A 23,751-nucleotide genomic window follows, 5' to 3' on the forward strand; every position below is an offset into this window, starting at 1 on the left:
TATAGAATGCAGGGGTCAGTAGTATGTAACGTAGAGGTAAGTTATACAGAATGCAGGGGTCAGTAATATGTAATGTAGAGGTCAGGGGAAAGTTATATAGAAAGCAGGGGACAGTAGTATGTAATGTAGAGGTCGGGAAATTTTTGCAGAATGCAGGTGTCAGTAGTATGTAATGTAGAGGTCGGGAAATTTTTGCAGAATGCAGGTGTCAGTAGTATGTAATGTAGAGGTCAGGGGAAAGTTATGCAGGGGGCAGTAGTATGCAAAGCAGGGTGCAAAGGTCAACAGAAAATGACACAGAGGTCACCAATAAGAAGCCTTCACAGGTCCAGCAGTAAAGTAGAGGTCAGTCGTATAAATCAGCGCAGAGATCAGTAGTAACACACACATTCTTCTCCCTCCTTCCATCAAACCCCCTCAGCTACAATCCCCCACTGCACAAATTCATTGACAGACCTCATGTGCAGAGTGAGAGAACTCCTCCCAAATCTCCCCGGGCTTTCATATCACACATCAGAGCCAGGTAGGGGCCTAGGACTTCCCTCGGCTCTAATCTGGAGGTCTGAGAAACGGTGACCACCTTTGGATCAGCACGGCTGGGGTCACATTCTATCCTCACCTGAGCAGCGATCTGAATATCATTCTGCAGATATTCCCAGATTGGCTCAAAGAATAGCAAGTAAGAGCCAACGTCTGCCATAGGGCGGGGGCAAGTTCTCCAAGAAGCTTGGAAGCACCTACTACCCAGGTACCTGTGGAAACTGCATGGACTTGTAGGTATTAGGGCAGTGCGTGTAAAATTTACATATACTGTATATCCAGCACTTAGTGTGTGCTCAGCAGTCTAGTTCCCCTTAGCCATGGGTTGACGTGCACCTGAATGTCACACTCTAGGTCTGTCTACAGATCACTGCATTGACCTTCGTGGTCTAAAAAGAAGCAGCGCTAAATTAAAAACTTTTATTGCTTAGGTCTTTAAGATTTGAAATGTTTTTCATCGCATGATCCCATCAGTGGAAGTTCCAGTAAGGGTGATATGAATTGTACATTTTTCTGTCTGTTGATTATCTGCTGTTATTAGTAACATATACTGAGTGACTACATTCTCTCACACTGAGATCTTGCAGGTGGAATCCTACATGACTGGTCATGGACGGCCATCAATCACAGGGTGTTCAAGCTGCACACTCGCAGCGGAGAACTGGAGGTGCTGGTGGATGGTACCTACCTCATCTATAGTCAGGTAGAAGTGAGTACGGTCTTGGGCCTAACTCCTACTTTCATGTTGTACTGGAAAATGTTTTGCAATTACAATATACTATACAATATATGGGCAAAGGTTGGTGGACCTGTGACCAGCCTATGTGGGCTTTGTTTGTCTTATTTCAGACCCATGGCCAAAAATATGGAGTTGCTACTCTTTGCAGCTGTTATAGCCATCACTCCTCTGGGAAGACTTTCCGCAAGACTTTGGAGGGTGTCTGGGAATTTGAGATCAAGTGCTGATGTTGGATGAGAAGATCTGACTCGCATGATGGGCACAAAAAAATTGGCTTGGCTTACAACTGGCCTTCAAATTCTTCTCAAAGATGTTCAGTAGGGTTGAGGTTAGGGCTCTGGGCATGGCACTTAAATTTCCTCCATGAACTCAAACCTACTGAACACCCATGGGATGAGAAGATCGAATCCCAAAAGGGTTCAATAGGGTTGAGGGTAGATACTGATGCTTGATGAGAAGACCTTATACAAAAGGTCTTCCAAAAGTAGGGTTGTGGTCAGGGCTCTGTACAGGACACTTGAGTTCTTCCATGACCTCAAACCTACTGAACACGTTTGGGATAAGACCTGATCCCAAAATGTGTTCTGTAAGGTTAAGGGCAGGAGAAGAAGACCTTTATACCAAAGGTTTTCCAAAAGTAGTCTTGAGGGTCAGGGGGTTCCTCCACACCATGTCTTTATGGAGTTTGCTTTGTACACAGGGGCACGGTAATGTTGGAACAGAAAAAAAAAAACAGTCTTCCGCCAAACTGGTATTAGGAGGGCCAGGTGTCCCCATCATTTGTTTTAGTGGAAGGAATAGTGCACCTTTGTTGGTATTCAAGATAGGAATGGTGCCCCATCATTGGTATCAGTGGGAGGAATAGTGCCCCATCATTGGTGGCAATGAGAGGAATAGTGTCCCATCATTGGTGGCAGTGGGTGGCATGGTGCCCCAAGGGTGAGATATAGGAAAACGAATGGTCCATCTGGCCTGCAGGCCACAGTTGGACACCACTGGTCTAATTTGAGATTGCATGGCTGTGTTTTGATTTTATACCCATGGTTTTGGAATGGGATGTCCATATATGTGTGATGGTCAGGGGTCCACAACATTTTAGACCATATAGTGTGTGAAATTGAACAGAAATAAAGATTACTTTAAGCGGACCTTCCATTGCAAATGGAACGTCCCCTTTTTTTTTTTTGCCAGCCCTTCATAACAAATTTCTTTAGAAAGACGATTGTAAAATCATTCGTCCAGAAAAAATAAATCTTTGGCCCTGGCTTCTGACGCTTGCCGGGGGGGGGGGGGGGGGTTAAAAGTGTGGTCACCGTGCCTCTGGGCATAGCCTGAAGCTCAGAATCCCACCAAGAAAGCACTCTTGCAAAACACAGCTGCACCTCTCAGAAGTCCGAGCCAAAAAGTGTTTTTTGAGGGGGGGAACAGTTTTACAAATTGCATTTTAAAGCCAATGGAATTGGTGGGGAGCTGGCAAAAAAAAAAATTCTTCCATTTCTATGCAAGGTCCATGTTAATTGGCTCTTATAGATACTTTGCAACGATTTCTAAAAATATAATATGAAATGTGAAAACAAAAAAAAGCTAAAACAAAAGTAATTATGGTATATTTATAAAAAAAAAAGTATATTTTGTGTACATTGTTGAATATTTTACCATTTGATGCCCTTTTCTATGAATAAAAAAATCTTCCAGGAAAAGTATGTTTAGAAGAAGCTAACAAATGAATACACCTAAAATTTGACTATTATTATATTATATATATTCCTTTTTTTTTTTTTTTATAAAGCAGAGGCCCTAGAGCAGTGATGGCGAACCTTGGCACCCCAGATGTTTTGGAACTACATTTCCCATGATGCTCAACTACACTGCAGAGTTCATGAGCATCATGGGAAATGTAGTTCCAAAACATCTGGGGTGCCAAGGTTCGCCATCACTGCCCTAGAGAATAAATTGATGGGTGTTGCATTTTTTTTATGTCACATGGTATTTTTGCCCAGTGGTTTTTCAAATGCTATTGTTTTTTTAGAATCAAAATACACTTTTTTTGATTTATAATGCCCCCCAAAAAAAAAAATATTACATAATCCATTTTCTTCCTGGTAAAATATAAAAAATGACACTTTAAAAAAACTTTACAGGGCACCGCTTTATATATACAGAGGAGGAGGTGCTGGAATCACTGCCCGTGATCTGATGTTTGCAGTGATACCTCACATCACTGTTTGCGTGTGTGCGCGACCGATGCATGCGTTTGCCTTTGCACGCAAGAGCTTTTTTTTTTATTCTTTCTTCATTTATCTTTTTATTTTTACACTGTCGCTTTAACTTTTTTCTTAAACTTTTATTGCTGTCACAAGGAATGTAATTATCCCTTCTGACCACCATAGGCAGTGACAGGGCCTCATTATGGGGGAGGGGGGTCTGGGATCTAGAAGACCCCAAATCCCTCCTCTGCACTTAAAATCTTTTAAAATTCAGAGATCGGCGATATCAAATGCTTTGCTTTTTTTTTTTTTAAATGGCGCCGGAGAAACGGGAAGTAATTAGGCTCATCGCTTCTTGTTTCCAATATCAGAGGCAGACAGAGTGGTTCCAGTTTTTGTTCCACAATCAGAAGCTCCGGCTGGTCAATTGGGTGTTCCGGTGGGACAGGACAGCTTGTGGAAGGCGGCGGGGTGGGGGGTGGTCGCCCCCTCCTGCTGCTTGTAATAGTGATCAAGCAGCTAGTTATCTGCTCAGATTGCTTTTACAAGAGAGCCAACCATCAGCTGTAAACCCTGCTGCAGGGCTAAATGTAAAAAAAAAAAAAGAAAAAAAAAAAAAACCTTGCCAGGTGCTGGAACTGAATGTCCCGGGCGTCGGGGGATGGGAATTTTACATCCCTGATGCTCACAGCAGCCATGGCCCCCATCAGCCGTCATTGACTTGTACAGGCTTCCTGCCCATGGCTGCCGCAAACTCTTGGGCTCCCAACCACAGATTGGAGGTTTTGTATGGAGCCTAATGGCGGTAAGCATACAGCAGATAAGTAATTACTTATCCGTTGATATATATGTGCAACATTCCTACACTTTAGAGTCAATTCTTCCATTAAAAAACTAAAGAAAAGTCAGTTGATCTGGGCAAAATATAACTCAAAGGTGCCTGCCATGCTTCTAAAAAGCCCCGGTGACTCAGTTAATAGAAAGCAGGCTCCTCCCCTAGGCCATGCCCTCCTGATGCATTTAGCTCCACCCACAGGGCTTAGTCTTAGAACTAAACGCTTTTGGTGGGACGAAACACGTCGGTAGGGCATGGTCTGGGAGGAGCCTAGGCTGAGGCCGCTTTCCATTACCTGAGCCACCCAGGCTGTCTTGGAGTGCGGCATCCTTGAGTTATTTTGCTCAGCATGCTAAGATGGGCGGTTTAGATGCTGGCACCCGGGAGTTGGTGGGGGTCACTGGAGATGGTTTGGATAAGCCCTTGGGAGCGGTGCTGTAAGAGATCGAGAAGGTCTGTCGATCTGATGGATTGTGTTTCCTCTCCCAGGTTTACTACATCAACTTTCCAGATTTTGCCAGTTACGAGGTGGTGGTGGACGAGAAGCCGTTCCTGCAGTGTACGCGGAGTATAGAGCCGGGGAAAACCAACTTCAATACTTGCTACACGGCCGGAGTTTGCCTTTTAAAAGCCAAACAGAAGATCGCAGTAAAGATGGTTCATGCTGACATCTCCATCAACATGAGCAGACATACGACATTTTTTGGGGCAATCCGATTGGGTGAAGCCCCCGGCTCATAAACTCCCATGGAGAGTGGTGAAACTTTTTTTTTTATAAAGGTCCATACAGTGTTACTATCCCATTGGATTGAACAGACGTCAGCCTAACTTTTCCCATCTAATATTGTGGAAAGATGGGAGAATACCGCCTTGGGGTTGCCGTAGTGGACATGAAGAATCAGCTGGTTCTTGTTCTTGGTCACCGCACGCCATGGAAGTATCATCCTCACGTTATCAGGGACTACTCAGCAAGTGTGCCTAGGACTGTCCTACCAGTGTTCTGAAGACCAGTTGGTCCTGATGTTGCACTATCCAGCAGCTGCAACGCTGCTGAACAATTGTTATTGAGCAGTTGAAATACAAAAAAACGTTCTTCCTATACCATATCTTTTAAGTGAAGAATAATATATAGGCCACAAAAATACGTTTATACAAAGTGTAAGGGGCTCAAGTGTAACGAGACACTTGTATAAAACACAGTCAACCCTCATTTGTGCCGCAGTTCCATTGCATTACATAATACTAGGTACCAGGCAGGTCAGAAAGCTCATCCTGTGATTTTTTTTTCAGATTGCTTTTCAAAGAGCAGCGTTTATTGCAACCAACAGAAAGAGATGCAGTGAAGCCATAGAGGTGCACTGTACTCCTGAACGTTTGTGGACACCTGACCATCAAACCTGCTCTTTCAGCCTTGTGGTAACAGTTTGGTGAAGACCCTTTTCTGTTCCAGTATGACCCCGTGTACAAAGACAGCTCCATCAAGACGTGCTGTGACCAGTTTGTGCAGGATACTTGTTCCTCCACACCAGAACCTTCTCCCTGCTTTTAGGAAGGCCTTTGGGATGAAACAGAATAAGGGCAGGTACTGATGTTAGATGAGAAGACCTTGTACCAAAGGCCTTCCAGAAGTAGGGCTTTGGAATGAGTCAGTTCTTCTCAACCATTTCCATAAACACATAGTGTGACCAGTTTGGTCTGGAGGAACTCGAGTGTCCTGCACAAAATGCCCTAACCTCAACCCTACTAAACACTTTTTGGATTGGAATGCCAATTGTGAGCCAGGTCTTTCTTTTTTTTTTTTCTGGTTCCCAACATGTGAGGCATGATGTACAGAGCCAGGTCTTCTCATCTAACATTAGTACCTGACCTCACAAATGGAAACAATGTTGGATGAGAAGACATGGCTCCACACATCATGCCTTAAGTTGGGTATCAAAAATAGAAAGACCTGGCTCACAATTGCCATTCCAATCCAAAGGTGTTTAGTAGGGATGAGGTCAGGGCTCTCATGTTCCTCCACCCCAAACTGGTCACACCATGTCTTTATGGAGATGTTGGTTGAGAAGACCTGATTCATTGGTTTTCATCCCAAAGATGTTCCGTAGGGTTGAGTCAGGTCTTCTTAACCAACACCTCCATAAAGACATGGTGTTACCAATTTTGGTGTGGAGAAACTTGAGTGTCCTGCACAGATCCCTGACCTCAAACCTACTAAACACTTGTGAATTGGAATACCAATTGTGAGCTAGGTCTTTCTTTTTTTTTTTTTTTTTTTTTGTGCCCGACGTGAGGCATGATGTGTGGAGCCAGGTTTTCTCATCCAACACTGTTCCCATTTGTGAGGTCAGGTACTAATGTTGGATGAGAATACCTAGTAGGGTCAAGGTCGGCGCTCTGTATAGGACAGTCTAGTTCCTCCACACCAAACTGGTCACACCATGTCTTTATGGAAATGTGGGTTGAGAAGACCTGACTCATTCCATTTCATCCCAAAGGTATTCCGTAGGGTTGAGTCAGGTCTTCTCAATAACATCTCCATAAAGACATGATGAGACCAGTTTGTGCAGGACACTCAAGTTTCTCCACACCAGAGCCCTGACCTCACCTGAAGAACATCTTTGGATTGGAATGCCAATTGAGAGTCAGGTCTTTTTATTTTTTTTTGGTGCCCAACACAAGGCATGATGTGTGGCGCCAGGTCTTCTCATCTAACATCAGTACCTGCCCTTAACCATAAAGAATACCTTTGGGATGAAATGGAATAAGGGCAGGAACTGATGTTGGTTGAGAAGACCTGACCCAACCCTACGTAACACCTTTGGGATGAATTGGAATGAGTTAGGTCTTCTCATCCAATGTCTCCATAAGGATATGTTTTGACCAGTTAGGTGTAGAGCAGGGGTTCTCAACTCTACGCCTCAGAACTCACTAACATGCCAGATTTTAAGTATTACCTTAGGGCAGGGGTAGGCAACCTGGGGCCCTCCAGCTGTTGTGGAACTACATTTCCCATGAGTCATTGCAAGGCTGGAAGTTACAATTACTCCCAGAGGCATGATGGGACTTGTAGTTCTGCAACAGCTAGAGGGCCCCAGGTTGCCTACCCCAGCCTTAAGGAGATGCAGACTAGAATATGGCAATCAGTGAGCAGCAAATGATATCACCTGTGATGTATTTTAGTCATCTTGCAAACCTGGCCTGTTAGTGGGTCCTGAGGACAGAAGTTGAGAACCACTGGTGTAGAGGAACTCGAATGTCCTTCATGGAGCCCTGACCTCATTCCTACTGTACACCTTTATATTAGAATGCCAAGTGTGAGCCAGGAATATTTTTGTGTTGTTTTTTTTTTTTTTGGTGCCCAACATGAGCCATGATGTGTGGAGCCAGGTCAACATCAGTACCTGACCACAGATGGCCACAAATTCCCACAGCCAAAGTCTTCCCAAAAGACTGGGGCAACTTCATATCGATGGCCGTGGCTTTGGAGTGGGATGTCCAATGAGCTCATATAGGTGTGATGGTCAAATGTCCATAGACTTTTGTTTGATGTTGGAGGTGTAACCTCTGAAGGGATCTTTGGGTCTCCTCTCTAATGCAAACCTGGCTAAATGTGGAACTTTTCTGGTCAGTACGTGAAGAGTTTGAAATGTGAAAGAAAATGTTATATTGCAGAGGAAATTATAATGAGCCTGTTTGTATTCTGCAAGGTTTCTTTTTTTTATGTCTGGGCATGTGTATGCTGCTTCTGCAGGAAACACTGCATAGATTATTTTAAAGCTCAACGCCAGGATCTCTTTACATTACCTAGAGCCCCCCCCCCCCCCCAACATAGTTCCAATTCTTAAGCCTTGTACACACAATCGGATTGTTGGCCAACAAAGCGTCAGGCTTTTTGTCCGAAGGGCGTGTGCCAGGATCTTGTCTTGCATACAAACTGTACACAATTTTCGGCCAACAAATGTAGTGACTTACTACGTGGAATTTCAGTTCTTGAGGGCCACCCTTTGGTCACCTTCTGCTAATGTTGTGTTTGGACTTTTGGGTGACAGACTTGTGTACACACGATATGAAAATCTATCAACAATCTGTTGTCCGCCGAAAATTTACTAGCCTGCCAACCAACATTTGTTGGCTGAAAGTTGGACAACAATTGTATGATGGAGCGTACTAACAGTCAGCTTTTAGGCAAACAGTCTGCCATCACACAATTCATGGATGAAAATCCGATCGTGTGTGTACGAGGCTTAACTCTCTTCTCCTCCCAAAGCATAGTTCGGATTCTTACTTTCTCGCCACCCCAAAGCATAGTTCCAATTCTTTCATTACCGATTTGCCTGGAGTTCAGCTTGAAGAACTAAATATACAACATATGGGTTCTCTCGTAGAAGAGAGAAAATTACCTGAAAGTAGTTCTAGATCCGATGTCCCATGCATGTGGCCAACTCTTCTATCACATAGCCCGACACCAGATAATTATTCCTTTCCGGACAAGCGGTAGAGCCATACAAACTAATCGGGCAATGCGCACCCAGAACTATCGGTGTATAGTGCAAATATAGCCAAATATTACAGAACCAATTATTCCAGATGGCATACAGCTGTGCCAGGCTTTTTGTCCATCTGCAGTGCAGTGTATGGAAACCATGGCTCCTATGGAGGAGGACCTGGGACCCAACAGGACAGCATAACCATGAAAGTCCATAAGCAGAGAAGACATTGTATACAGTGTAATGTACTGGTATTATATACCGAAATATTCAATGTTGTACTATTATTGCATCCTCAATGATTTTAAATAATGGGATGGTATGGGAAGGAAGAGGGGAATTTATTTTTGATGTGCTATAGGTTGCTCTATACCAGGGATATGCAATTAGCGGACCGCTAGCTGTTGCAGAACTACAAGTCCCATGAGGCATAGCAAGACTCTGACAGCCACAAGCATGACACCCAGAGGCATGATGGGACTCATAGTTTTGCAACAGCTGGAGGTCCGCTAATTGCATATCCCTGCTCTATACCCTAAATCCAGATTTAGTGAATCCGAGACCCCAAAACGTTTATACATCCCTCACCTCCAGGCGGGAAGAGAGGGATTCCCATGGAAGCCCTGAGTGGTTCTGATCAGAGGTTACACAGATCTACAAATGGTTTAGAGCAGTCTTTCTCAACCTTTCCAATACAGAGGCACCCTTGAAATAGTTCTCCAGTCTCAGGGAACCCCTGCTAAAAATTTGAAATCTACAACTCATGATACATTAGTGTGATGGTCAGTGGGAAGAATGCTCCTTACACTTGTGGTCATTGGGAAGAATTACCTCCTTGCTGATAGCTAAAAAGATCAATTGTGTCGGTGGGAACTTATCTGAGAGACAGAAATTGCTCAATGCTGAAGGAACCCCTAGCAACCTCTGGAGGAACCCTGGTTGAGAATCTGGTTTAGAGGAAGCTACACAAAAAAAAAAAAAAAAAATGTAGTAGCAATAAATCTCACAAAACTTCATATGCGTGACCAGGGTTTCTTAAAGGGGTTGTAAAGGTAAAAGGTGAAAAAACATCTGACAGTGCCTGCGCCCCCCCAGCCCCCCCATTTTACTTACCTCACCCCTCGAAAGTCATGCGCTCCTCCCCGACTTCCTCTTCACCACTCAGCCTGGCCGCTGGTTAGCTGGAGTGGATGGATGGAAAGCAGCGCAGCCATTGGCTCGCGCTGCTGTCAATAACATCCACTGACGCAGAGCGCCGGGGGGCGAGGCCGTGTGATACAGCGAGCGGCTATATCACGGGAGCGTGCCCACAGGTGCTTTCTCACCATGCGAGGGAGCTCGCACGAACGTGAGAAGCACCTGCGGGAGGAAGCAGAGACAGCCGCCGAGGGACCCCAGAAGAGCAGGTTCGGGGCCACTCTGTGCAAAATGAGCTGCATAGTGGAGGTAAATATAATATGTTATTTAAAAAAAAAATTCACTTTACAATCCCTTTAACCAGGGTTCTGTGGAACCCAAGGGTTCCTCCAATGGTTGCTAGGGGTTCCTCAAATAATGACCACATTTTGCCTCTCAGATAAGTTCCCAGTGACACCAATGATCTTTTTAGCTATCTGTAGGGGGTGAGTCTTTCCCAAGACCACAGATATAAGGAGCACTCTTCCATTGACCATCGCACTGATGTATCATCAGTTGTAGATATAGCAATCTTTAACAGGGGTTTCCTGAGACCGAAAGGTTATTTCAAGGGTTCCTCCATGTTAAAAAGGTTGAGAGAGTCTGTACATGACACTGCTCCATGTGACCTCTTTAAAAAAGGGTCTCCAATTAAAATTGATGATGGTCCAGTTAGTAAAAATTTTCCCGCGGCAGGAGGTCAGAATCTCATGTTTGCACTATAACACATCACAACAGTGTCCTCCTTCCCCCTTCATATCACAACTCCCCCATTACTTTACAGATCCCCTTCAGTGTCCTCAGTTTCCCTTCATGTCATCGCACCCTATGATATTGCAGCCCTGAGTGCCCCTTTCATTTCCAGCCTCCCCTGCACTTCTCAGGTGGACTGTCCTCTCCCGGGTCTCCCGCCAGGTGCCGGTGTCATCCTTTACAGTGGGCGAAGGGAGGTGTTGCAGATCTGGATGGAGGGCGGGAGCGGCCAAACTTATGGTAACAAGCAGGTGATCACACGCTTGTTTCTTTAAAAAAAAAAACTCCCGCACTCTGTGGAGATCTGCAGCACCTCCCTGCTCACTGTGAGGATGGTGGCAGCAGGGCTGGAGACCCTGGAAGAGGACACACAACTGCTAAATGGCACGACTGTGGTCCGGACAGGACTTTCGCTTGGTCTGGGGCCAGACCGTGGTCCACCATTTAGTGATCACTGCTCCACAGGGAGCCATGTGTTCCATTTGTTTAGTGATCATTTGCTTTTCATAGCGATTCTCGCTAGGTCATCATAATAGCAGAAAGGGGCCACTACAAAAGCCCCAATAAGGGTTCCAGTGGACTGCCAAGAAACAGTTAAATATCTTAGTAGCAAGATATTAAAATGACCAGTCCAGCCTAAACCGCAATATCAGGATCATTTATGGAATCCTTTGGCGGTAAGTGTTGGCTATGAAAAAAGAGCTTTCCATCCTTGCAGTTGAGGTGGACACGAAAAAAAAAAAAGACGCCTCTAAGCCCTTGTACACACGGTCGGAGAATCCGTCGGAATGTGTCCTATCGGACCGTGTTGTCGGATAATCTGACTGTGTGTGGTATGCATCGGACTGATTCCGTCGGAATATCCGTCAGGCCCAATTTTCCAACTTGTTGGAAATATTTTCCGACAAACTGGTCCGATCGGACATACTCCGATCATGTGTAGAGAATTCCGATTGGACAAAGTGCCACGCACTTTGTCCAATCGGGCCTCTAAGCCCTTGTACACACGGTCGGAGGATCCGTCGGAATGTGTCCTATCGGACCGTGTTGTCGGATAATCTGACTGTGTGTGGTATGCATCGGACTGATTCCGTCGGAATATCCGTCAGGCCCAATTTTCCAACTTGTTGGAAATATTTTCCGACAAACTGGTCCGATCGGACATACTCCGATCATGTGTAGAGAATTCCGATTGGACAAAGTGCCACGCATGCTCAGATCAAATTCCTAGACCAAAGCTATTGGCTACTAGCATGAACGTAGTCCCGTCGTAACGAAATAACGTCATCACGTTCTGAACGATCGGATTTTCCAACAACTTGGTCCAACCGTGTGTATGCAACTGTTTCGTACACAATCCGTCGGACAAAATCCAACGGATTTGGTTGGCAGAATGTCTGACCGTGTGTACAAGGGCTAAGAAGGCCTTTAAGACGCCTCTAATGCCCTTTGGCCTGAAGAGAACCTGTAGGTTGCCTTCAGCTACGTAATGATGATTTTTTGGTTGAACTGGATGGACTTGTGTCTTTTTTCAACCTGACTAACTATGTAACTACGTAATGATCAGGAACTGGAAGGATTGGGAACTGTAGAAACAATGACATGTTGGCAGTATGTATCCGGCCCTTTAAGATTTGGAAAAGCCAATAGGTGTGCCTTTGGGTCATGTGACTGGCAGTCAAATGATCAGAACGCTCCCGATTGCAATTATGCATCGGGAGCTTACCGAACCCCGGCTGGCTACTGCGTTTGGTAGCCCGCACTCGGCGCGGTAAGTTGTAGCACATAGGGCCGGTCGCCCGCTGAGAGGCCGTATATATACAGATGGAGGATTGGATAAGTAGTGCTGGAGCCTTACAGATTCCTCCATTTTCCTGCTGCATCGATTGTATTCCGACGGCCGACCGCCAACCCACTCAGATGCAGCTGAAATTTTTCCCGTAGGTTCCTTTTTTTTTTTTCTCACTTGCAGGATGTTGGGTGGGAGGAACCCCGCGGGGCCAACAGGGCCACATATATACCAAATTTGGACCAGTTCATCACTGCCAGCTTTAGGCTTATCCTACGGGTATTACCGTTGGGTTGGACCACCAGCTTTCTACACCCCTAAGGATTTCCTTAGTTTGTAATGTATCTTGACCCCTTTGATGCTGGTGCCTCCTGACCCTTCAGATGCCAGGGGGTGGTGGCAGGGTTTGTGGTCATGTCACCACCGTGATTGGCTAACGCAGCGGTCACATGATTGGATCAGTTAGTCGCCGGCAACTGTGCCGAGGGCGTTCTGGTACGCAAATATATGGCCTCTTAGAGTCGAGGGCCCCGGTGAGGCCCACATATTTGCATACTGTCGCCAAGGAGTTAAATAGATCGAAGATTTAAGCTCCTAACCACGAGTCCCAGATACATATATTAATTCCAACGTAAGAGCCGCAGAGTTGAAACCAATCCTCCTCCATAAGTTGAACCTGTGTATCACCTGAGGCCAGTCTCTTCACTGGGGATAGGGAAAGTTCTACAACCACTTTAAAAAGATTAAAGTAGCGGAGATACCCATCTAGATCGGTGTCAGTATACAGCGAGTGTTATATAAACCCCTGTACTCCCCTCTGGTATAGGTTGCAGCTTGAAGCTGTGAGCGCCTTCACGCTATTTGTCAACGATGGGAAGATCTTCCCATATATGGCCACAGACCATTCCCGGGATTCTGCATGTCGAAATCCCGAATTACCACGGTCTCGGTAAAAAGGTCACATTGTATTCTTCAGTACAAAACATGAACACAGAGAGATGGGGAGAGGGTTCAGATTTTCCCATCATGGAACCTCCAGCTTCCCGTCTGCCTTTTTTAAGCTGAAGTGGAGTCTTTGGTGGAAACGATCTTCCCGAATCAAAAATTTCATCCAGATATCTTGTTTTAAACCTACAGACGTTAGAACGGTTTCTAAAGGTTTGTTTTATTAAATAAAAAACACGTTATACAGTAAAACCTCGGACTACGAGTAACGCGCTTTACAAGTGTTTCGCAATACGAGCTGTTTTATTTTCTTAAACCTCTGGGGTGTGCCGTACTGCATGTGGCCAGAGCAGTGGGGGAGCTGGTGACGCTCGGAGACGCTAGTGTCTCCGACACGTCCCCCCCACCTCTGGCCACATGTGGTACTGCATACACTAGTGTTTCCGAGCGTCTCTGACACCCACCTCTGGCCACATGCAGTACTGCATACACTAGTGTTTCCGAGGTTCTCCGACACCCCACACCACTGGCCACATGCATTACTGCATACACTAGTGTCTTCAAGGTTCTCCGACACCCCCCCCACACCACTGGCCACATGCGGTACTGCATACACTAGCGTCTCCGGCGCCCACCTCTGGCCACATGCGGTACTGCATACACTAGTGTTTTTGAGTGTCTCCGACGCCCCCCACCAACCTCTGGCCACATGTGATACTGCATACACTAGTGTTTCCGAGCGTCTCCGACACCCACCTCTGGCCACATGCAGTACTGCATACACTAGTGTTTCCGAGCGTCTCCGATGCCCCCCACCAACCTCTGACTACATGCGGTACTGCATGCACTAGTGTCTACGAGTGGTTTCCGAGCTTCTCCGATGCCCCCCCACCCACCTCTGGCCACATGCGGTACTTCATACACTAGTGTCTCCGACGCCCCCCACCCACCTCTGGCCACATGCGTTACTGCATACACTAGCACTCACACTAGAAGTTTCCATTTATTCCTATGGGGAAACTCACTTGATATACGAGTGCTTGGGATTACAAGCATTCTTCTGGAACAAATTATGCTTGTAATCCAAGGCACTACTGTACCTTACCGGCTCTATAATGATTTTTGCACAGAGTAGCCCCCGATCATCTTCTTCTCAGGTCCCCCCCCACTGGCACTCCTGGCTCCTCCTCCTCCCACCCCACCATGTGCCCCCTTAGCAAGGTGCTTGCTATAGGGGCACTCGTGTTCTCTCCTGAGCCGCCTGTGTCCATAAGACGCACAGAGCGGGGCTCCTTCCACACTGGCTGTGATAGCAGATTGGCTTTGAGAGTGACAGCAGTGGGAGCCAATGAGAAGCGAGAGAGCCTTGGCTCTCATACTCACCTGAGCCTGATCACGATCCAGCGACGTGCATAAGGTCGGGGGCTGGACTGGGAAACCTGCCTGTACAGCCAATCTAGGGCCCAGGGGTGCAATGGGGTGCATTTCTAATAAGTGTTAGCTAAGCATAGATCCTGCTGCATTTTCTTTTTTTTTTGCAACACAAAGGTGTGTAAACGTAACACACGTAAATGCGACTGGGTGCGAAAAAAAAGGTTTGGCTCTTTTGGTGACCTGTCCATCCCAATGCCAACAATACTTAGAAAAAGCACATGTGGAAATACATGAAAACGTGCACTTTCTGGTGTTAATGGACCCCAAATACTGATTTAAAGGCTTCAAGTGATGGTGACCCAACCTCAAATACCCTCCCAGCCCCCGCTGTACTTGACTCTGTGGATACGGAGCTGTCGGTGCCCACGCAGCAGTCGGGGCATTTGAAAACCTCCAACTTCTTTGTGCAGCACCTACAGGATGGACCAGAACGATTGTTATTGGTCAGCGTCAGCACAGTGAGTCACTCTGATCCATCCTGGACGCGTTACACTGGGAAGAGGGAGAAGAGCCTGCATGGGCACCAACACCTCAGTATCTACGGAATTAGGTACAGCTGGGGCCTTTGCTTGCCTCTGTCCAGCCCTTGGGGTACTACTCCATCCACAACTGCCCCTTTCTATGGGGTTCCATTCCTAACAATGATGAGGTGCAATTCCTCCCACTGTTAGCATCAGTGGTATTAATATTGCCACGATGTTGATAACAATGGGGCATTATTCCTTCCACTAAAATCAATGATGGGGAATTTTCTACTCCCTTTGGCCGCAGTCCACCCCCCTAAAGTCTGAAGGGCAGTAAACTGGCCCGTTTAGAGACCCCTGCCTTACATTCTGCCCCAGTTCTTTCACCTAGTAACTACACCCTTTCCTACCTTCTCCATTGATAGCAGTGTAGACACCCATTGTAAGCCGGTACTGGAAAGGACTACAAAGTTACGTGAGAACCTCCTCAATTTGACCTGTAATGGTGACGGCATCTCCATCCACCTGGGGCAATCAAAGCACGGGCTCCACCCCTCGTGCTATCACAGTGAGACCGCCCCCTTTCTATAGGCATCTCAATCCACTTGTGTCAATCAGAAAAGCACCACCTCCACCCCTCATTCTATCAGAAATGAGACCGCCCACTTTCTATAGGTATCTCCATCCACTTGTGTCAATAAGCACAAGGGGTGGAGGTGGTGCTTTGCCTTGATTGACACAAGTGGATGGAGATACCTATAGAAGGGGGCAGTCTCACTGCTGATAGCAAATCACCTCCTCCACCCCCTGTGCTATCAGCAGTGAGACTGTCAATCAGCACAAGGGGTGGAGGCAATGCGTTGCGTTGATTGACACAAGTGGATGAGGATACCTATAGAAGGGGGCAGCCTGACTGCTGATAGCACAAGGGGTGGAGGCGGTGCTTTGCATTGATTGACACAAGTGCATGGACATACCCTATAGAAAGGGGACTCACTGCTGATAGCACAAGGGGTGGAGGAGGTGATATGCTATATCAGCAGTGGGGCACCTCCTTGCTATAGGTATCTCCATCCACTTGTGTCAATCATAGCAAAGCACCTCCTCCACTCCTCATGCTATCAGCAGTGAGACCGCCCCCTTGCTATAGGTAGTGATATCTCTGGCCCATCCTGTATTCAGCACCTACCTACTGCCCTTTCTTATGCTACATCTAAACTGCACTGCAGCCACATGACAGAAAGTCATAAAAAGAGTCACAGAGCGTACAGACAGCCCCCATAAGAAGTAAAAGATTTTTTTTTTTTTTTATGGATTACTGCAGTTGAGATGGAGGTCCAGTATATATGGGCTTTTATTGTACATAAAGCCAACAGTCCGACTTTACTGCTCCTTTAAACTGACTCTACAATTCGATCCCCCCAAAAAAATAAAATAAAAATAAATAAATAAATAAAAATCGCTCTGCATTTTCTTGAAGAGCTTTGAATCTGTTTTTCTTTATTCTTATTAGAATGTTCTAATTATAAAATGTAACAACATTAGCGAATGAGGCAGAGAAACTCAGTTCTAATAGTACGACAATCAAAATAAAGAAAGTAATAAATTAGCAGAATACAATTTTAGCTTTTTGAAGTGTAATTTATGAGACGGATCCCCTTTCCCAGAAGTCGGATCGCCAAGTCTTTTTTTTTTTTTTTTTTCCTTTTTAGAATGTCATCCAGCACAAATTGGATGAGGAATGCACAACTGGTATGTGACACAATAAAAACACTAAATAAACTTCGTATGGATGGGCCGGGTAATATTCTTCTCATGGCCGGGGCCAAATGAATGCCGTTCATATTTTTTTTTTTGGATGAATGAGAATATGTGAGTGTTGTGCCTCCATGGTACGGACGTGGGTCCCACACAATGTCATTCCTTCCCCATGAACTCATTTTTCGCTCCTTATTGGTGAGTGATGGCGGAATGTTTCCACACCAACGCCTCACGCAAATTCCTCACCCCACTGAAAATGTTTTTTGCTGTAGCCGTCTCATACCGCAGATTCCCTCTCCCCCCCCCCCCCCCCCCCAACGGTGGGCAAACCCAGAGATATCCAGTGTGCTATTATATTACATCAGATAACGATACAAATGATAAAAGGAGGATTTTTCTGATCTCAGGACGAAATGTGAAGGTTGAAAAGCGGAGAGGTCAGCAGTTTGGGCTTCTGTTCATTTTGGATATTGTCTACGAGTCCTGATTAGTATTAACTATACCATCACATGATCAGTATCAATGTAATTGGCCGACAACCACAGAGAGCAGGAGACTATTTCAAAAAGACGTTCCATAATTTTAACAGCAACTTGACTTTTCGAGAAGTTGTCCTTGACGTGGTCCTTTCCTTTCACCGAGTGAGAGGCAGCTACCTAAAATATCTCCAACCCCACCCTGAGTCCTTCAAGATAAAAAAAAATACCGCTTTCAAAAGCAAATCATAATCTGATCGTTCATACACTGCTTTCAAGAGCCAATCACGACCGCTCATCTGAAGGGACAAACACAAAAATACACTACATTATTAGATATCTTCCGAATTTTTATTCTTACAAGATTTTTTGTAACTTTAGTAGCCTCTTATTTTTTTAAGACTAGCATGCCAAAAAAAAAAAGGACTATCATTCGTCCGATAATCTCATCGTCTGTACCAGGCATTACTCTGTGGCCTCACAAAGCCTTTGCAGAAGAAAATACTTCTACTGCACATGGGTGCCACTCAATCCCATTCATTCCTATGCCTGGTCCGTACTCATGGTGGGCTTCATCATTTGGCATATGCGGGAGGTTAGTTTTCTAGGTTTAGGGGTTCTGATTAAAATACTGTCACTGGGCCAGTATTCCATCAATGAAAACAGCTGATCACCTCAGAGAGCAGAAAGACTAATATTACGAAATGTCTTTTTGAACTTCAAAAAGGGTAACTTTCTTAACCTTTAGTGAAGTTGTCCGTGAAGTGGTCCTTTCCCTTCCCCAAGTGGGAGCCAACTGCCTAAATATCTTCAACCATGCGCGGAGTCCTTTACTCAAAGCTTTTGCAGAAGAATGTACTGCCCATGCTCAGCTCCCACTGTAAATAGGTGCCACTCAACCCCATTCATTCCCATGCCTGATCCGTTCCTCATGGTGGGCTCCATCCTCTGGGATATGTGGGAGAGCAGAAGGACTAATTACGAAAATGTATTTTTGAACTTCAAAAAGGGGAACTTGACCTTTAGTGAAGTTGTCCTTGAAGAAGTAATTTCCCTTCCCCAGGTGGGAGCCAACTGCCTAAATATCTTCAACTCTGCCTGGAGTCCTTTACACAAAGCTTTTGCAGAAGAATGTATTGCCCATGTTCAGCTCCCTCTCAATCCCATTCATTCCTATGCCTGATCCGTTCCTCATGGTGGGCTCCATCATCTGGGATATGTGGGAGGTTTACTGTCTAGGGTTCTGAGAACCATTAATATACTATTACATGGCCATAATTCTAGCAATGACAATGACTGATACCTCAGGGAGCAGAAAGACTGAACTTCAGAAAGATGTTCAAATTCTAAAAGGGGAACTTGACCACTTAAAAAGACAACTTCACTAAAGGTCCATTCCCTTCTCTGAGTGGGAGCCAACTGTCTTCAACCCTGCCCCAAGTCCTTTACTCTGAGCTGCCCTTACTCCGCTCCCACTGCACATGGGTGCCACTCAGCCTATTTATTTCTATACCTGGTCCATACTCATGGTGGCCTCCATCATTTGGGATATGCAGGAGGCTGGCTATCTGGGGTTAGGAGTTCTGAGTAAAATACTGTAAATTGGAAGTATTGTATCAATGGAATTGGCTGACACCTCAGAGAGCAGAAAACTGAAGTCTGATGACTTTTAGAGAGGTTGCCCTTTCAGTGGTCCATTGCCTTCCCCAAGTGAGAGCCAACTACCTAAATATCTTCAACCCTGCCCTGAGTCCTTTACTCAAAGCCTTTACAGATTAATGTGTTGCCCATGATCAGCTCCTACGGCACAAGGGTGGCACTTATCCGATGTTTTCCTATACCTAGTCTGTACTCAGGGTGGGGCCCTATCATTTGTTATAGGCAGGAGGTTGGCTGTGCAGGGTTCTAATAGCCATTAATATACTATTACTTGGCCAGTATTGTATCAATGAAATCGGCCGACACCTCAGGAGAGCAGAAAACTGAAGTTCAAAAAGACATTTCATAATTTAAAGAACAACCTGACGTTTAGCGAAGTTGTCCCTGATCTGGTGCCCTCCCCAGGCAGGAGCCACCTTCCTAAATATCTTCAACCCTGCTATTGAGTCCTTCACTTTTTCAGAAAAAAAATGTCCTGGCAATGCCTATCTCCTCCTGCAAATGGGTGGCACTCAACCCATTCATTCCTATAGCTGGTCTGTACTCACAGTTGCCTCCAGCCATCCAACGGAGTACAGCTTCAACCACAGGAATGCATGGACATACAAAGTGAGGAATAGAGCCTGGTTAAAGGTAAGTATTTAGGTATGTGGCTGCCACTCAAGGGTGGGGGGAACATTTAAAGGGACACATTCACTAAAGCTCAAATGGTGGGAAACCCACTGAAGTTGCATGTCCTATTTCTCTCCGTTCTCTGTAACGGGGTACAGACAATGTAACCCGCATTCATGGGTATTCTTAGTGATCCGAATCAAATGGCTGTTCACCATTTCACATATTATGTTCATCATCAGATAGGAATCCGGTTACCAGCTTGTTGTCTGCTGATGGGACTTCCATCCTTGTTGTCTGCACTGCAATGTATTTGTCTGGTTGTCCAATAAAGATAAAAAGAGGAGAATGCGAGAACCCGTGAGCCCCGGTGTACCTGGACATTGTGCTTTGCATTGGGCTGGAAGCGATAATGAAGCTGCTTTGTAAATTGGCATAATTATGTCATTTGTAAATATCATGTATATAAAAACTAGGATGTAAGTTTATGTAAATTGATTTGTATTTTACAGATAAAAACTTGTATTTCATCCGCATTTCCAGCTGATCATTTCCTCCTTGTCACTAGAATAAGTGGTGGTGAATGCCGATACGCACGGTCCCAATACTGACCAATGAGCATAAACCCAAGTAGAAGTACCACAGCTACAGAACTTTGGAGCACACCATTCAGGGTGTCCTTGCCACCCTCCGCTGCACACTCCTGGGTTGGAATACAAGCTGCCTCTCCAAGAAGCGGTGTGCTAGCATGTTTGACGTAGTCAATGCAGTAGAATTATGATGCTGAGCCACTGCTGGAGCGTCCACATCACAAGGAAGTTCACAGCAGGGATACTCAACTCTGGAGAGGTGAAGATCTACCTGAACAACATGGAAGTATCGAGGTTCACCAGAGTGTAGAGCAGAATGCAGGGGTCAGGAGAAATTAATGCAGGGGTCATGAATGAGTAACACGGAATTAAGGAATAAGTAATGTATGGGTCAGAAATTTGTAACACAGAATGTATGGAGTCAGGAATGAGTAACCCGGAATTCAGGGGTCATTAGAAATTAATGCAAGGATCAGGAATGAGTAACACGGAATGCAGGGGTTAGTAACGCAGAATGCAGGGGTCAGGAATGAGTAACAAGGAATGCAGGGGTTAGTAATGCAGGGTTCAGGAGAAATTGATGCAGGAGTCAGGAATGAGTAACCCGGAATGCAGGGGTCAGGAATCAGTAACATAGAATGCAGGGGTCAGGAGAAATTAATGCAGGGATCAGGAATGAGTAACACGGAATGCAGGCGTTAGTAACGCAGAATGCAGGGGTCAGGAATTAGTAACAAGGAATGCAGGGGTTAGTAATGCAGGGTTCAGGAGAAATTAATGCAGGGATCAGGAATGAGTAACATGGAATGCAGGCATTAGTAACGCAGAATGCAGGGGTCAGGAGTAAGTAACGCAGAAGTAATGCAGGAATAATGTATGGGCCAGAAACGAGTAACACAGAATGTATGGGGTCAGGAACGAGTAACCCGGAATTCAGGGGTCAAGAATGTGTAACACAGAATGCAGGAGTCAGCACAAATTTACCCCTCCCTCTGTAAAACTCAGTAGATTTCAGAGGTAGCAGCAACCGCAGTGAGAGAGGACATCAGAGCCAAGGAGGCGTCTAGGTCAGGAGTAAGTAATGTATGGGTCAGGAATGAGTAACACAGAATGCAAGGGTCAGGAGAAATGAATGCAGGGGTCAGGAGTTAGTAACGTAGAATGCAGGGGTCAGGAGTAAGTAATGCAGAATGTAGGGGTCAAGAGTAAGTAATATATGGGTCAGGAATGAGTAACTCAGAGGTCATGATCATGTAATGCAAGGAGTTAGTCTGTAGTGTACAGTGCATGGGTCAGCAGTATTGCACATCTCCCCCTCCTAGTACAAAAGTTTATCCCAAAAGGTAAGATAGCCCACACCACAAATTCACCCCTCCCTCTGTGAAACTCAGTAGATTTCAGAGGTAGCAGCACCTGCAGTGAGGGAGGACATCGGAGCCAAGGAGGAGCCTAGGACTTCCTCGGGCTCTGTGTTGCCTATTGCTGCTCTGGGGTGAGGTTTGGGAGGTGGCAGAGGACATCAGGAGCTGCTGCACATGACCGCGATTGACCTGTTGCTGACCCCTAGTCTACAGGATGTGCACAAAGCAGGTAGAGAAAATTAACACAATAAAAGCAGTTCTATTTTACTTTACATAACCTATTTTGTAACGTTTATTTCTATTTTAGGTAAAGCTATTTGGACCATTGTACACAATTCTGGCCATGTGGATGGCCCTTCCTCCTCCCATCACCTTACTAAGAAAACCGGCATTTACGGAAGGGTGATGTTAGGCCTTTTGCTGTATCAACCCATTCCTTTTAGAGCTACAACAGAAAAAGGACATTTGTCAAGTGTTATGTACTAAAAACAACCACGAGCTGATGAAGAAAAAAAATTACTATTCTGTCACAAAGCGCGGCATTAATATCGGCAAGTGAGTGACCATGGCGGTGTAGAATGACCCAGATATAGGGATGAGCTTCGAGTTGAGCTCATGTTCGACTCGAAATTGCCTGTTAAGCGAACAGTGAACAATTTGGGCTGTTCGCTGCAAATTCGAAAAGCCGGAACACCCTGTACAAGTCTATGGGAGAAATCTAAAGTGCTAATTTTAAAGGTTAATATGCAAATTACTGTACTAAAAAGTGTTTGGGGACCTGGGTCCTGTTCCAGGGGACATGGATCAATGCAAAAAAAAAGTTTTAAAAAGGCCGTTTTTTCAGGAGCAGTGATTTTAATAATGATTAAAGTGAAACAATAAAAGTGTAATATTCCTTTAAATGTCGTACCTGGGGGGTGTCTATAGTATGCCTGTGAAGGGGCGCATGTTTCCTGTGCTTAGAACTGTCCCTGCACAAAGTGTCATTTGTGCAGGAAAAAAAGTCTTTTAAAATCACTTGCGGCTATATTGTCGGCTCCCATAATACAGAGAACACTTAATGAGTGTTCTCTGTATTAGCCGACAATTCATTCATTGATGAAAAAAAAAAGCGTGGGGGTTCCCCTAAATTCAATTACCAGGCCCTTCAGGTCTGGTATAGCTATTAAGGGGAACCCCGCATCAAATAAAAAAAACGTGGGGGTCACCCTAAAAATCCATACCAGACCCTTTATCCGAGCACGCAACCTGGCAGGCCACAGGAAAAGAGGGGGGGACGAGAAAGCGCCCCCCCCCTGAACCGTACCAGGCCACGTGCCCTCAACATTGGGAGGATGCTTTGGGGGTCTGTGACCCCTCAAAGCACCATGACCCTGAGCGGTGGGGGTCTGCGGGCAGGGGGCTTATCAGAATCTGGAAGCCCCCTTTAACAAGGGGACCCCCAGATCCTGCCCCCCCGTTTGAAATGGTAAGGGGGTACAAAAGTACCCCTACCATTTCACAAAGAAAGTGTAAAAATGGTTAAATAAGACAAACACACTTTTTAATTTTTTTTTAATTAAAAATAAAAGATTCCAGCGGTGCTAATCCACTCTTGCTATCCAGCGATGGATGATCATATCCAGCGACGGGGGATCTCTCAGTCCAGCGCTGTCCATACATCCGTCTTCTGTCTCCACTGCGGAGACACTGCGGGGATCCCAGCGCTGACGTTTTTTATATTAGGAGGGCGGGACCACCCATCACCTGACCCCGCCCCCTCCGACGCTGGTGAGGGGAGCCAGGGATTCCCTAATAATGTATGGGTGACCCCGCCCCCTCTGATGTAACAGAAACCTGCGTTAAATCAGAGGGGGGCGGGGTCACCCATACGTCACTGGGGAACCCCGTAGCTTTCCTTACCAGCGTCAGAGGGGGCGGGGT

The 23,751-nt window shown here is 45.7% G+C and overlaps 1 protein-coding gene across 1 annotated transcript in view; it reads left to right on the forward strand.

Annotated features, from left to right (window-relative positions):
• Window positions 1-20,413, forward strand: part of EDA (ectodysplasin A) — a gene marked incomplete in the record, with an annotated part of 49,113 nt that extends 28,700 nt beyond the window's left edge. Inside the window, 2 exon segments of the mRNA XM_077474242.1 lie at window positions 1,128-1,249; window positions 4,811-20,413. Of these exon segments, the coding sequence (XP_077330368.1) occupies window positions 1,128-1,249; window positions 4,811-5,062 (374 nt within the window).
• Between the last annotated feature and the right edge of the window lie 3,338 nt (window positions 20,414-23,751).

Source organism: Lithobates pipiens, unplaced genomic scaffold (genome assembly GCF_037356315.1).
Source record: "Lithobates pipiens isolate NorthernLeopardFrog02 unplaced genomic scaffold, aLitPip1_a1.2 Scaffold_1, whole genome shotgun sequence".
NCBI lineage: Eukaryota > Metazoa > Chordata > Amphibia > Anura > Ranidae > Lithobates > Lithobates pipiens.